The sequence below is a fragment of the Chrysoperla carnea genome, chromosome 4, assembly GCF_905475395.1.
Source record: "Chrysoperla carnea chromosome 4, inChrCarn1.1, whole genome shotgun sequence".
Classification (NCBI taxonomy): Eukaryota; Metazoa; Arthropoda; class Insecta; order Neuroptera; family Chrysopidae; genus Chrysoperla; species Chrysoperla carnea.
In genome coordinates this window covers 32489159-32504223 of record NC_058340.1, presented here as the reverse complement: position 1 = coordinate 32504223, position 15065 = coordinate 32489159, and the positions used below count along the sequence as shown (strand labels likewise).

The window sequence follows — 15065 nt, the reverse complement described above, 5'->3', positions numbered from 1 at the left end:
CGATGTTTGAAAAATATTTTTTTAGGCAGGAAAATATGTACATATAAATTTAACACTAAATAAAATTTAAGAAAATACAAACGAAAAACTATTTTGAAATTTATCTATAAAACAAATTCCACAATATTATAAAAACATACAGTAAACTGGCGTTACTTCCTGACTGAAGAAATAACTAAGCGTTATACAAACAGTGCTATCGTTTAATTCATTGGTTGCGGATAGCCAAACTGTGCGCTCATTAAGTACCCGCACCCCACATATCGATAATCTATTTTGTCTTTAAGATAGATGGGGTGACTGAGATTGTAAGGATCGCTGTCTGCCTGATCTCTGTCGGGTTGTCCGGAATGGATAGGAATTAATTTTGTTTCTTTCATGGTTTGAATTGCCCGCTTTTAACTTGCAAATGGAGGTGATATTACAGATCATGAAGTATGTAGAACAGGAGAACGATCGCTATAGAAAATATTGTCCCCAAAATATGTATAAAATAAGTGAGGCGCTGCGATCAATATGTAGTATCAATAAAAGCGGGCTGTTGTGCGCTAATTTCAAATGATATATCAATTTGTACATTATGCTAACAACAACAGCTAACTTCACAGATACTACTTCTTGTTGACAGCGCGACTGGTGGCTGAAAAATGAACTATAAATTCTACAAATTTTTAGGGACAGGTACGCTAATGCTTTAGTACATAGCGATCTTTCTCCTGTTCTACATACTTCATGTTACAGATTTTATCATGAGAAGAAAATTTGATGAAAAAAAATGGCATTGATAATTCATAAAACTGGAAGTATAATTTAGAGGAAACACTCTGAATACGCAGTGTTTGATGTCGTTGAAATGCTTCTTTCTATTTTGTATCATACCAATAACTTTCAAAAAAAGAGAAAATAAATAAAAAGAAAATTGTTTAAAAAAATATATTTTATTGAACTACATTAAGTTTTTTTCCAACTTCAGTAAAAGTTGCAACAGCCCGATCAATTTCTTCAAATGTATGCGCAGCACTTATTTGTACACGGATACGAGCCTTTCCTTTTGGTACAACTGGATAACTAAATCCAATAACGTAAATACCGCGAGTAAGCATTTCATTTGCAAAAACATTTGCAAGTTTTGCATCACCAATCATAACTGGGCATATTGGATGTTGATCGCCAGATATTTCAAATCCAGCACTCTTCATTGATTTACGAAAACGTTCTGTGTTTGCTGTTACTTTAGAGACCAAGTAATTTGATTCCGTTAATAGATCAAGAACCTAAATAAATAAAATTGTTATTAAACTGTCATTATACGGAGATTTCGTTTAACTTTACGTACTTTGAGCGCAATTCCAACGATAACGGGAGGTAGTGAATTTGAAAATAAGTACGGCCTTGATCTTTGACGTAAAATATCAATTAATTCCTTAGGCCCTGTGGTGTATCCCCCTGAAGCTCCACCCAAGGCCTTACCTAATGTGGAATTAATAATATCCACGCTGCCGATCATTTTATAATAATCTTCAGTACCTCTAATAAAAAAAACTTCCAAGTTATTTAATCTTAAAGAAATCATAAAGTTTATATTACCTTCCTTTTTCACCTAAAAATCCTGTTGCATGACACTCATCCAAAAAAGTTAGTGCATTGTTTTCCTTAGCTAGTTTACAAATGTCGGGTAAGGGTGCAATATTACCATCCATTGAGAATACGCCATCAGATACAATTAGACGTATGCGAGCATCTCCGGAACTTTTTAATTTTTTTTCCAAATCTGTACAAAGATTTGTGAATTAATTTTAACGACTTATTAAGGGCCCACACACACTGATTCCTATAATTGAAAGTCCGCAAAAGAAAGAAAATGTTAAAAATTACCATCCATATCTCGATGTTTGTATCGAAATTTTTTTGCTTTGCATAAACGTATTCCATCAATTATGGAAGCGTGATTTAATTCATCAGAAAAAACAGCATCGTCTGGTGATAATATTGCTTCAAATAGTCCAGCATTTGCATCAAAACATGACGAATATAATATTGTGTCCTCTTTCTGATGATAATCCGATAATTTTTGTTCTAAGTCCTAAAAATGAACCAATTTTAAATTTCATATTATTAACCACCATTGATTGTATGAATTTTGGTGTCACACCCCTCAATGTGAAAAAACACTTCATTTTCCAAAATTAAGAAATAACGTACTTTATGAATACTTTGAGTGCCACAAATAAATCGAACAGAACTTAAACCATTCCCATAATCATAAAGTGCTTTTGTAGCTGCTGTTAATATTTCTTCATTATACTGTAAAAAGGAATAATAAAATTAAACGTGTTTTTAGTTTCTTAAAACCAAATATTTACCGACAATCCTAGATAATTATTAGCACAGAAATTTAAAAGTTTCTCAGTTTTTCCGTGGACGTTAATAATTGTCTTTTGTGGTGATGTAATAATTCGTTCATCTTTCCAAGTTCCTGCCTTTTTAATTTCTTCAATTTCAGTTTGAAGAAGTTTTCGAAATTGTTGAATGGGTGTTGTGCTAGGCGATTTTTTCAGTTTATCAATCACCGATATTGTTTGTTGTGCTGAAGACATTTGGCGATATACTGAAAAAAATTTTAATCATTAACAATGAATCCTATGATTTTTACGTCATATCTGGACATATTGTCATTGTTATGTAAGTGATCCATTATAATTGTGCCAAAATGCACAGTTAAAAATTGATTTGCCTGTATGTTGTATAATTTCTAACTTTTTCATTTTTTTAAGAGATAATTGTTAAAATTTTCTTTACCTGATCTAAAAACTGTTCCTCCATTTCGTGACATTTTGAGATTGTAGAATGTTCGTTTTTCGTCTTTTTTGAAACTTTTTTTACCTTTTCATTATGTTGTGCTTCTACTTTTTATATTTGCCATTTATTAAAATACCTACTTGTAATAAATAAGAAAAATAATAATATTAAAAACAATTTTTTTTGACTCAAGTATTTTTACAGAGGCGTTCTAAACATTATTGATGAAAATTAATTCAAATATAAAATTTAATAATGAAAAAATTATATCCATCGATTGATTTAAAAATACTTTATATTTTAATTAGTACACCACTGTTATTTATTATTCTTGTAAGTAGTAATATGAAAATTGCCTCCGGGCTTTTTAAACAAACAGGTTTTTATTAATTTGTTTATTTCAGAAATAGATTCTTGTTGATAAGGTAAATATTATATAGTTTTGGTAAGAATAATCATTCCTTTTAAAAGTTTTATACTCGAATTTATTGCTCTTCATATCCTTGAATGTCCATGTTTCCCAATTTAAATTAATTATATATACTTATACTAATTTTCCTAGTGTGGCTTATGGTCTAATAGTCTGCTTGCTAATGTAAAGCGTTCCAAATAGTACCTATACTTTTCAATTTAACCCATGCGATCTTTCCTCCTAATTAAGAAAGCAGCCTTAAGCTCCCCCCATTTAAATTTTATTTCGATTCGTGCTTGAGTAATAACGTGATCAAAGATAATGAATTTTACTTGAAGTTGGATTAAAAAAATTAGAAAAAGGTTATTTCCTTGGGGGTTTCTGCAGAAAGGAGGGCATATAATGGCTATTGCTACTAAATCCTTAATCTAACAGCTTAATCAAATCTATGCCTTCTTGAAATACACTGGGTATGACAATTCTTTATTCTTTTCAAAGTAAAACGGGCTAACCTCGGGTAGCAAGTGCTAGCAAGATTGCTAATTATGTCATTGTTGTAAAATCTATGTACCCCGAAAATTGAGGCTAAAAAAGCCACTGCTTCTCGAAAAGACAATATTTTAACTTTCGAGTAAAAGGGCCAAATTCAAAAATTATTTTTAATGATACCTTTTTAAAAAACCTGTATCGTTTGAAAGTTCATCATTGAAGTTCCCATTTTTCCAAATTATATGAATATTTGTTTTTGAATACTATTTATAATTTTACTATATATTTTTATAAATCAATAGTTTTACTTAAAATTTATCATCACAGAAAATTTAATACATCCACACTTAACAAAAAAAATAAATTATAATATTTTAGCGACCCAGCGACCCACAATTCTGAGGATAAATAATTGGTAACCAAAGAAACGATCATATAAGTAAATTATAACAATGAGCTCATTCACAGAACATTTTCATTCATTTCTGCAAAAGGTATCTAACGCTTGTCGATTACGATCATAATTATCATAGGAAACAGCCCATTGATATTTTTTAGTATATGTACTTTTTCTTATAAACCTGCTTTGAGAATTTAATAAGGGATGCTCCCATGCCATGAAAGTTCGAGCTATCTTATTAACCCTCGCCGGTGCAAAAAGGAGGATGTTTGGGCTTTATGTGTGTGTCAGTCTATGGCATCGTAGTTCCTAAACGGATGAACCGATTATGATTTTTGTTTGTTAGGTAGTTTAATCAAGTGTTCTTAGCTATGTTTCAAGAAAATCGGTACATACAGTTGCGAAAACCTTTGATGCGATTAACTCGTGATTCAAATTTTAAATTGAAATCTGAAATAAAGATATTAGCCTCATTCAATAAATAAAAGAAAATCTTGTCTTGGAAACAATATGTATTTATTTTTCATAAAATTAATACACTTTTTTACAATGTAGAGAAAAAAATTCGTAAACAATTAATCCAAACAGAGTTTTCCTTTTTAAATAAAAAAAAAGAAAAATTTCGTGTGACCCTATTTAATTATTATACACACAATAATAAACATAATAGAATAAAAATATTAATAAAAAAAGAAATATATCAAGGATTATTAAGAATTTATCAAGGACTATAAGGTACAATTAAATTACGTGAAAAATCTGCTACTTGTTCTGCCCCACGGACCTCTTTCTCTAACAATGGTAATTTTGTTATATGAAAATCTTCATAAAGATCATATATTTGATCCAAATATTTCTCTTGAACTTTCGCACGCGCTGAACACATTGAACATGGAGGTGCGTCTGTCGGTCGGAATAATAATTGATTCACAATTATATTATGAGTATCCATTTCACATTTTGTCAATTCTTGTACTAATCGTTCAGTTTCGTATAGCGATAAAAATTCAGCGATACATACACAAACAAATGTTGTTTGATCCTGAAAAGAGAAATACAAAATATTTATCGAGAATTTTTACATTTTATGTTTTGATCTTCCCGTAAATTAGTCATCTATATTATCCAGTCAAATTAGTCCATAAAATACAAGTAAGGTTACAAAAATTCCCATAGAGCTAAAAATTGGTATGAATGTTCAGAATACTATTATAAACGAATTGTGAAAAGTCCCCATCAATCCCACTTGTGCAAAAAATTTTATTGAGGGGGGAAGTTTGCAAAAATAGGCTTTTCGCGTTTTTCAGCAAAACGGTGAATTTAACAGCAAAAATAGTTCAGACAAAAATTGTAGATCATTCAATTTGCTACAAACTTCTTTTTAAATGTTAAAATAGATTACTTACCGCATTTTTAAATTGTTCGTTGACTTGCCGAATAATTGATAGCATTTCTTCCATTTTATTTGAAATTTGATCCGGATTAAAATCACTAATGCCAAATAATGAAGACATTTGTGTGACAAATGGGAATAATTTCGATTTTAAACGCAACAATTTCCCTAAACCTTTTTCAACTACTTGTGGAAATGATAATAAGCGTAATGTATGTCCTGTTGGAGCAGTATCAAACACCACAGCCGAAAAATTCATACTTTGAACTAACCTAGAAAGCGAAACACATTGTTAACCACAGATACACAAAATTTTTAGAACAATTTTTCCTACTTCATAACTTCGGCAAAACTCATAGCTTCATCGATACCCGGGAACGTTCCAATAATTTCTTGCATCACTTCTTTACTTAATTTCATTGCTTCGTTCCCTTCAAAATATTCATCGGGAAGTTCGTTAAATCCAACTTTCGGATCGATTTCCATTGCATATAAATTTGGGAATCCTTTAACCTTGGTAGGAACTTTTGAGAATTTTTGATTAAATGCATCAGAAATATTGTGTGCTGGATCCGTGGATATTATTAAAACAGATTCACGTACTTTTGATAATTGTACAGCTAAACTGCAGCTACAAAATCATAAAACATATTTTTTTCAGCTTCAGTAAAGTCTATTTTAAATTATGCTTTTCTAACCTGCAAGTTGTCTTTCCAACACCACCTTTTCCACCAACAAAGATCCATTTTAATGTTTGTTGCTCAATAATATTTTTTAATGTTGGCTCAAGACCAATGCGTTGAGGTGTTGTTCTTTCACCGCTCATGTTTGAACATAGAAAAATATACAAGAAATGTGTTTGTGTGACAGAATTTCTATATTTTATGCAATTTGACAGGTCATCAGAGAGCGGTGACTGTCACTTTTTATTATTCAATCGACACGATCCACGCACGATAGAATTGTTACTAAATTTCTAAACATGTAATTCCCCTAACCATTTGATTTTAAAATTTATGGACATTGTTGCATGTAAAAAATTTAATTTTAATTGTTATAAATTTTTAATAATACTTGTTTTTATGTAATTTTTTTGTTCTAAAATAAAAATTAGGTTAATATTTTACTCTCTATTTTACATTATATTCTACATAATCCTTGGTTACTATAGAAACAATTCGAAAATAAACAATGTAGTTTCATTAAAGTTTCTTTCGAAAATGTTTACGATTTTTTTAATAAGTCTTAGTTTTTGTGGAATATTTCATGTTACTAAAAGTTTGGAAGTTATTCCTTATGTAGATAAATCGAATTGTAAACTTAATGAGTTTTATAATACGAAGAATTTTCAATGTGAGCCTTGTAGTTCTAGTAAAAATTTAATATCTGCAGAAGATCGTAAGTTTTCTATAAATTTTATCATTGAATTAATAAATTTTCCAAAATTTAAGGTATATCATTAAGTGAGTTTTGACATCCTGGTTTGAGAGGTCCTCGGTTCGAATCTTGATCAATAGAAGATAGGAGGTGGAAATAAAAGGAGACTTAAAATATTTATTAGGCATAAAAATTTTTTTTTAGAAAAGGCTATTCTATTCTGCTTTTAAGAATTTATGTTTATATAGATATAATTGTAACTTGGTTTTAGCATTACTTTAAAAAAGTTAATACTACCTAAGTAATTTTACCTAATTATGGAATTTCCCACACAAATAACTCTAAAAATAATGTTATATAGTAGTCTAAGATCCCAATTAGGATCGACCTTCACCCATCTGTTTACCGAATGAAAGTTATTTTTTATGAAATATAAAATGTTAACAAATATCCCTGCAATGGGTTGCCTAAAAAAATGTGGTCAAGACTACTTTTAGTGAAAATATCAAGAGTAAAATTTTTTGAAATTTCTTAGACTTGCATATCTAACGAATATTGATCTACTCGAAAGTAAAAGCCATAAAGAATATGCAGCAGCTATGCTGTCTGCCTCTTTTCGTTCACTATTTTCGCATTTATACAAGTTGTGAATAGTAATTACGTTCATCTGTTAATTCATTGCCTCACATATATAAATAAAGATAATTTTATTGCAAATACGGTGCTATATGATTGTCCACAAAATATCAGTCAAAAAATAAAATTTACAAGCTTTCCAAGTTTTGATATTTTTATTAAAAGTTGTCTGGACCATATTTTTTAGGGCAACCCACAACAGGGATATTTGTAAATATTTTACATTTCATAAAAAATAACTTTCATTCGGTAAACAGATGGGTGAAGGTCGACCTTAATTCGGATCTTGTACTATAGTTAATTGTTGTAAAAAGGGCCAAAAATCAATAATCTTTCCGTTCATTATAAATTTAAATAGTGTTAGACAAATGCTACATCATTTATGTAATACATATTGCCTATATTTTTAGAATAAATGATAATTATTTTATTTATAAGCTGGTTTTGTGGCTTGTTTTTCCGACTGTGTTCTTCATTCAACGAAAACATAATGAGGTTCTATAGTCGAGCCTAGACATACATTAATGTGTCTCCAATGCTCCAATAAAAAGATAAATTTTTCAGATAACTTTTAAGGGATACTTATCCCGTTTGCCCACAGTTAGTTAGAGCAAATAGCTTGTAGGTATACATATTAAAAGTTCTTTAAGTTTTACATGGTCTCTTTGAAGAGTACGCTCCATAATGCTATGACGATTCTGAAATTCGTAATTGCTCCTTTAAATGTTGAAAAATGGTTGTATTTCTCTAAAGTATTTTTTTTCAAGATATAAATTTCTAGTTTGGGATTAATAATTTCGATTTTTTTAACTCTCTTAATTTGTGATATTTTTAGATTTATCTTGTGTTTGCAACGAAAAAAGTATCATTAACGATGAGGCTGTTGCCAATACACCACGATGTGTCCCTTGTAAAGAACCAAAGATACCGACATTCGATCAAAAACAATGTATAGCATGTCCAAAATCTTTGAACGCTACAAAAAATGATTCATTAACAAATGTATGCCGTCATTCTTGTAAATATAATCAAATTATTGTTGAAAAATTTCAAAATGGTACATTTTTACCAGAAATACAATGTATTTCATGTGCAAATGGAACCGTACCAAATTCAATTGAATTTCCAACAAAATGTATAAAATGTCCAATATATAATTGGAATCCTAAACTTGGCTGTAAATGTTTAAATAAAACGACCTTGATTGAAAATACATGTGTGCCAAATAGTTTGTTAAATGATTTAGCCAAATTAAAGAATCCATTTACAATTAATTTGGGAAATGGAGAACAAGTGACATCATTGTATTTGGAGAAATTTTTATACTCATCGATGTATCTGTGTAAGGTATGTGTATCGCCAGGAGTAAGGAGTTTTTACAATTTTTGAAAGTCTATGAAAATGCTATTCTATTTCGGTTGCCCAAAGCATTCTTTAATTTAATACAAGTGAAATCTACAAAATGTAATGAATCCCCGATAAATGTTGCTTTTTTCTTGTAGCTCCCTCCAAACTGAACCGATTTTGAGGATCATGGCATATTTTTTAGTTGACCCGAGTACGGAACCCCAAACTTGCACTTGAAACATAGCTAGGAACACTCTCCATTAAATTACCTTTCAAACGAAATAAAAAAATCAGTTCATCCGCTTAGGCGCTACGCTGCCACAGACAGACAGACACACACACACATAGCGGTCAAACTTATAAACCTCCTTTTTTGGTTCGGGGATTGGAAAAGCCAATTGATGGATGGATCCATTTTTTTTCCAGACAAAGAATTCAACAGCATGCCAAATGTTAGCCAATTTATGTACGATAACGTTGTTTAAATCTAGTTTAGTTCCACCGTGTGACGTATGGTTTAATAATAAAAATCAATTGGAACTTCCATGGTTGTATTATGGCGAAGGGGACGCACCTTTAGTTTTAAATCGCCGAAAAATTAATGCTCAATATACATTTAATAAAAATTCACCGGTAAGTATTATTTTCTATCATATCGAAGTCGATTAACAGGATAGTTAAAATTGTGAGTAGTGTTTATAGTTTTTTCTGTTTATTTTATTCAATGTATAACTGAAAATGATTGATCAATATATGTAATTTTTTAAATATATTAGCTAGAGGTCCGAGTTCGCCGAGCGGGCTCGTCAATGTATGGGCTCAATGTAAGGCGGGCTCGTAAATTTGTGGGCTCAAAAATAAAAGACGCAAATAAATTCAAAAACAAAAAAATTAAATCAAAACAATCATTTTAATAAAAATAATAGATTTAATATGCAGAATATCTATAAACAGTTGATTCCAATAATTGCTCTATTTCTTGTTTTTTTTTAAGAATAATCGAATTCAAATTGTAATGTTAACGCATTTATTAAATGGGCATTTTGAAGAAATTAAGCCCTTTAATCATTATTTGAGCAAAATATGTGGAGAATTCAATAATTTTGATAATAATGGATTCCGTTTTGGAGTTGATACTCAAACCACGTGTATAATTAATAAACAATTGTTCGATGTAACCGAAATGGAATTTTATAATCCATTTTTACAATTTAAAATTAACGATGAAATATTTTTATACGCTGTTCCAGTCTTAATTACAAATTCGAAAAGTTTTAATAAGGTACAAAGAACAGATTTTCATATTTAGAAAGATTCTATATTTTGATTTTTATATATGCTTTTAGGGTGATGATATGATTAATTTTTGGGTGTTTGTTCGACGTTTCTTTCTAATCGATAATTCGTTGATCAATGAAAAGAAATCGAAATATATTCGATATATTAATTCAATAGAATTACGGATAAAAGTTCGTGATAAATCTGAAGGGGGTAAAATTTATCCGCCTTATTTAATTATCACATATGGTGAAATAGAAAAATCAGTTTTGGATAATTCTAAATTAAAATTTACCTTGTCAATAAAATTTCAGATGGAAAGTAATACGATTCGGTCTATTGAAGTAGGTAAAAATTTGCATTGATATTTAGAAAATATGGAACTTTTTGTGAAATTTTATTATGACTTTTTTGCGATTTTATCGATTGCCCTTAAAAAATGGTGCCTGTTTTTGAATTCTTTCTTTGCCCATTTTATGACTGGATTAATAAATTTTGATATCGTCTATCTATCGTTTAATTGGTTCTATTGATTCAGTCGTGATTTGAACCAGATTTTTGTATTTTGTGGGTTAAAATTATGTTTTTTAAGGGTGATAAACTGATGAGAATTTCTGATTTGGGTGAAATCGATAAATCACAAACACTTTACCTAATATATCATTTCAAAATTGAAAATGTATTTTCCTCCAGATTGCAATTGGAGTGCTAAGTGCTGTAGCTGTTTTATATTCTGGCTTACAAACATGGACTCATTCACGACGTTCCGGTAAACAATCAATCGATATTATGACGGGTGTATATTTTTTAATATTTTCATGTGGAAATTTGGCCAATGTATTTTTTATTGTGGCCACTGGTGTTAGTTTACATACTTTTATATTTTATAAAGGACAATCTGTAATATATTTATTGTTACCGGATAAACGGATAGAAAAACTATTGCGTAGTTTTATTATTGTTGCATTTTCATTGAAGGTAAGTTGGAACATCTACGATCCTTTTATAGTCAAATTGGGAGCATCCTACCTCATCCAATTCTGTAACTTTCATTTAAGTAATTTTTTGATTGGTTAACTACAAAAATAGCTATTAGCCATAATAGTTTAAAACGGTCCACCCTGTATTATGTTCAAGAAACAAATTATTTTTAAATTTTTAGATAGTGGAAATAATAACTTTAATAATAAAACAAATATCAATCGATATATTCCTAATTGATTGGGAAAAACCTCGTGCTCATGATGTAATTTTAAAACCCACATCAACTATCTCAACACCTTCCACAATTCAACAACAGCATAAATCAACGCAACAGCCTGTTAGTATATGGCGTACATACTTTATTGCAAACGAATGGAACGATATTCAATCGAAACGTCGAATTAATATTATTTTACATTTGATTTTGGTTGCTTTTACTTTAGAGGTAAGTCGTTTTGCAAACATTTGAAAGTTTTTTGAAAAAAATTGTTTGAATGTACTTTGTATTTCATAAAAGTTGTTTATTTAGATTATTGGACTAAAGTATTGGGCAACATCGGATCCAGAATTAAAAACGTATAAACAAGATAATAATAATACAGCTGATGTGCATATTAGTTGTTTAATTGCTGTTGGTGTTTTAGTTAACGCCATTTTTTATTTTTCACAAGTAATAATTTTTTTTTATAACTTTATTCTGTGTACCAATTATACACTGCGCCAAATTTTTAAAGGAATAAAATTTTTACACAAAACTTTACCTAAATTTCAAACATCTATCTTCTTGCTGCTTTGCATGGGAGGTTGAAAGTTTAAAAAATGTTATCCCTAAATTTATATGAAGTTTAGAAGCGCATCAAAATTAAAAAAAATAACTTTTTTTTATTATTTTTTTCATATCGCTTGCTCAAAAAATATTTTTGTATCTGTGCTTGAGATATATTTGCAATCTTAATAATTGTAAAAAATTGAAATATTGGTACTTAGCTCACTATGCTCAGGATATTTAAATAGTTAACTGTATTAATTGTTGTTTTCATTTATATCAGCTATTATTCGTGATCGGATTTTATGAACGTTTCATTAAAAATCGAATCCAAGATTTTGTGGATGTATGCTCTTTGGCAAATATAAGTATTCTTATTTTAATGTTGGAACGATATGGATTCTATATACATGGCAGGTATGTTATTATGTTCCAAATTCTTTGATTTCTCGTTTTCTTATTTCCAAATTTATTTTAGATCTGCTCACGGATTTGCTGATACAGATATGGCATCAATGATAACCCAATTACAGCGGGAAGAAAATAATCTATGTGGACATCGTGGTTTAGTTCCTGAAACTGATGATCAAACATTTCGTATTGCTATACCAGCTTCATTTCGAAAATATTATAAAAAATTGATCGCTCCTATGCTGGTTAATAGAAATTTATTTCCACGATTTCCACGTGCGTCTGCTGGGGGAACAAATTTAAGCTCGCCGAAACAGAAGGAGAATATTGCACAGTCAAATATTGATAAGAGTGTCCAAGCGTATACGAATATAAATAAATTTTTAATTGCGTTTTTTGAACATGTAAGTAAATTGTCAAACAAAAATTTTGATAGAAAATTAGTTCCAACTTTGAAATCCGGGGTACAACCAAACTCATTTCTTTTTCAATTCAAGAAATTCCTTTTATCCTAAAGAGTGAAAAGTAAAGCAGCTGGGATCTCTGTATGACTAAAAAGGATATAATAAATCAGCTTGCGCTACAATCGAAAATGTTACAAGACGTAATTCAGACCGAAGCAAAATAGATTAATCCTTATTGAAATCATTTATTGCGTGATCAAATTCTAAAAGATACTTCATAAAGCTAAATCAGGAAATTTGAAGCAGTCATAGAATCTGTAGCTTCATGACTAACTGCACTCAGTGGTGGATTTAAAGAAAAGAGCCCAGAGGGAAAAATCTACCTTTTTTCGACTTTTCGAAAATATCTTAATATATATTTTTTCTTTATTTCAGGCAATTAAAGATTTAGATTATGAAGTTCGGTCACCATTATTTGTTGAAACATTATTTGACATAGAATTTAGTGATCAAATTGATCGTGGTGTCTTATATACAGATGGTGGCCATTCATTTGACAATGTTTTATTTTATGGAAATGAATTTACTTTGGCATCATTTGATTTAATGTTATTTATATTTATATCAGTGCTTACTTCCAATTATTTACTGGCTACTTTTGCAACTGCTCTTTCGTTCCAGGTAAGTCCAATTGGTTTATTTAGCGAGTAGAACACACGTTAAGGCTTCTTGACTTTTCCTGTTTAACAACATTTCTTTTTTGGTTGAAAGTAACAGTGACGCGGCGTTGATTTTTTAATACTCTTGTAAATTCACTTACCTTTACAGATTGCTTTGCTATAGCATTTTGGTGTGAATTGTAACTTCCTAATTATGAAAAAGATTTCTATTACAATCTTTATAATTTTTTGAAATTTTATCCCTTACTAACCAGTTGTAGATTTTTTAACCGATACATTTCTATTTCAGATACTAACAGCGTTCAGAAATATAGGCGGAAGAAAAAATTTAGCTAAAAAAACGTTTATCGATCAACGATTTTTAATTTAAGTATATTTTTACAGTATGTGCCATTGAAATCGTATTTATTTATTACCATCGACGAATTTTATGGATGTAGTGTCTATGAAGCAAGCAGAGCCAAGTCATAGGGCTGTAATAAAACTTACACCAAATTTTTTTGCTAATTATTTGCTTGGGCAAAAACCTAAGAATTGATTTTTTTGCCATGGTCGTTTCCAAAAAACAATGGTCCTGCTGACTTGAGACTGAAGTCAGCGTAGCCAACGCTATATCTTCGGATCTCTTAAACTTGCCAAAACAGGCTTTGTGGCATATTTTTTTGGTAATTATTTGCTTTTTTTTGCCAATAAATTAATTTCTTTGCTGCTACCATTACTGAGTAACATCCGTACCATCTATTCAAACAGGATTTGCAAGATATTTTTTTTGCTAATTCTTTGCTATTTTTTCCCCAAAAATCTGCACCATCTATCAAACGAGATTTGTGATATGTTTTTTTGCTAATTCATTGCCAAAGAATTGCACTGTTGCCTCGAAGCCGAAGCCAATGCGCTACGTCAAAAGTATGTCAATGGTTTTTTGTAAAATAAAAAATCAATTTTTTATGTAATAAATTATATTTTAGTTTTTATAACTTTTTGATTATTTAAATAAGTTTACTAAGGAACTAAATTTATTCTAAATGGAAGTATTTATTTTTTTATGTACAATAAAGATATGTTTTGATAGAAACTAATCAATTAGATTTTTGGAATTTTTTTTTGGTGGCAGGGAATATAACGGACGGAGATAAAGGGTATTCCAACATTTTTAGTATTTTAGGGGTACAAAATTTGAATATTTTCAACAAAAGTTGTGTAAATATTACCAGGTAAGTTAAATAATTGATTAGTTTTTTTCGATATTCAAAAAAATATTTACACTAATCGATATAGAAAATGAGACAAGGTTTTAAAAAATAATCTCAAATTGATCCGTATTCAGTGTAATAATTTCATTTTTTTAACAACTTATTTTTGTTTCCCAAACTTAGAAGGCCAATTTTTCTTAATTTTATGTCATATTATGTCATCTAATGTAACATGCAGGTCATACTTCATACATGATCCGTTAGATTATATTATTCTATATATTACAAGTCAATATTTGTATTTATGTAATAAAAACGCCGATTATGACGATATAAAAATCACGTTATGACGTTATTGTCGTTATTTTTCTATTTCTGTCCCATTTTCTGTACGATTAGTGTATCTAACTACGATTATCAAATTTTTGATGCGAATATACACTAAATTTTTGTATTTATTATTTTTACATGAAAATTGATATAAAACATATTACTT

The 15065-nt window shown here is 29.6% G+C and overlaps 3 protein-coding genes across 4 annotated transcripts; 1 reads left to right on the top strand and 2 right to left on the bottom strand.

Moving 5' to 3' along the window:
- Nucleotides 1–919: 919 nt before the first annotated feature.
- On the bottom strand, nt 920–3960 carry LOC123298340 (2-amino-3-ketobutyrate coenzyme A ligase, mitochondrial). Of its 2 annotated transcripts, XM_044880319.1 has the most exons (8): nt 3881–3960; nt 2800–2935; nt 2364–2608; nt 2203–2304; nt 1876–2083; nt 1588–1771; nt 1337–1529; nt 920–1274 (listed from the first exon to the last, which is right to left on the bottom strand). In XM_044880319.1, the coding sequence occupies exons 2-8, from the start codon at nt 2831–2833 to the stop codon at nt 939–941; spliced, it is 1302 nt and encodes a 433-aa protein (XP_044736254.1). In that variant the 5' UTR covers nt 2834–2935; nt 3881–3960; the 3' UTR covers nt 920–938. The 2 variants fall into 2 exon arrangements, with proteins under 2 accessions (XP_044736254.1, XP_044736255.1); XM_044880320.1 differs by lacking the exon at nt 3881–3960 and having other exon boundaries at nt 2800–2938.
- Nucleotides 3961–4732: 772 nt separating this feature from the next.
- Nucleotides 4733–6483, bottom strand: LOC123297907 (ATPase ASNA1 homolog). The gene is made up of 4 exons (XM_044879737.1): nt 6192–6483; nt 5828–6124; nt 5507–5765; nt 4733–5142 (listed from the first exon to the last, which is right to left on the bottom strand). Exons 1-4 carry the CDS (start codon nt 6317–6319, stop codon nt 4822–4824), a joined length of 1005 nt encoding a protein of 334 aa, XP_044735672.1. The 5' UTR covers nt 6320–6483; the 3' UTR covers nt 4733–4821.
- Nucleotides 6484–6713: 230 nt separating this feature from the next.
- LOC123298676 (meckelin) lies at nt 6714–13746 on the top strand. Its single transcript, XM_044880769.1, has 13 exons — nt 6714–6891; nt 8342–8853; nt 9280–9486; nt 9848–10135; nt 10200–10475; nt 10825–11109; nt 11294–11377; nt 11432–11560; nt 11645–11785; nt 12165–12298; nt 12360–12696; nt 13132–13377; nt 13666–13746. The coding sequence occupies exons 1-13, from the start codon at nt 6714–6716 to the stop codon at nt 13744–13746; spliced, it is 2898 nt and encodes a 965-aa protein (XP_044736704.1).
- Nucleotides 13747–15065: the final 1319 nt, after the last annotated feature.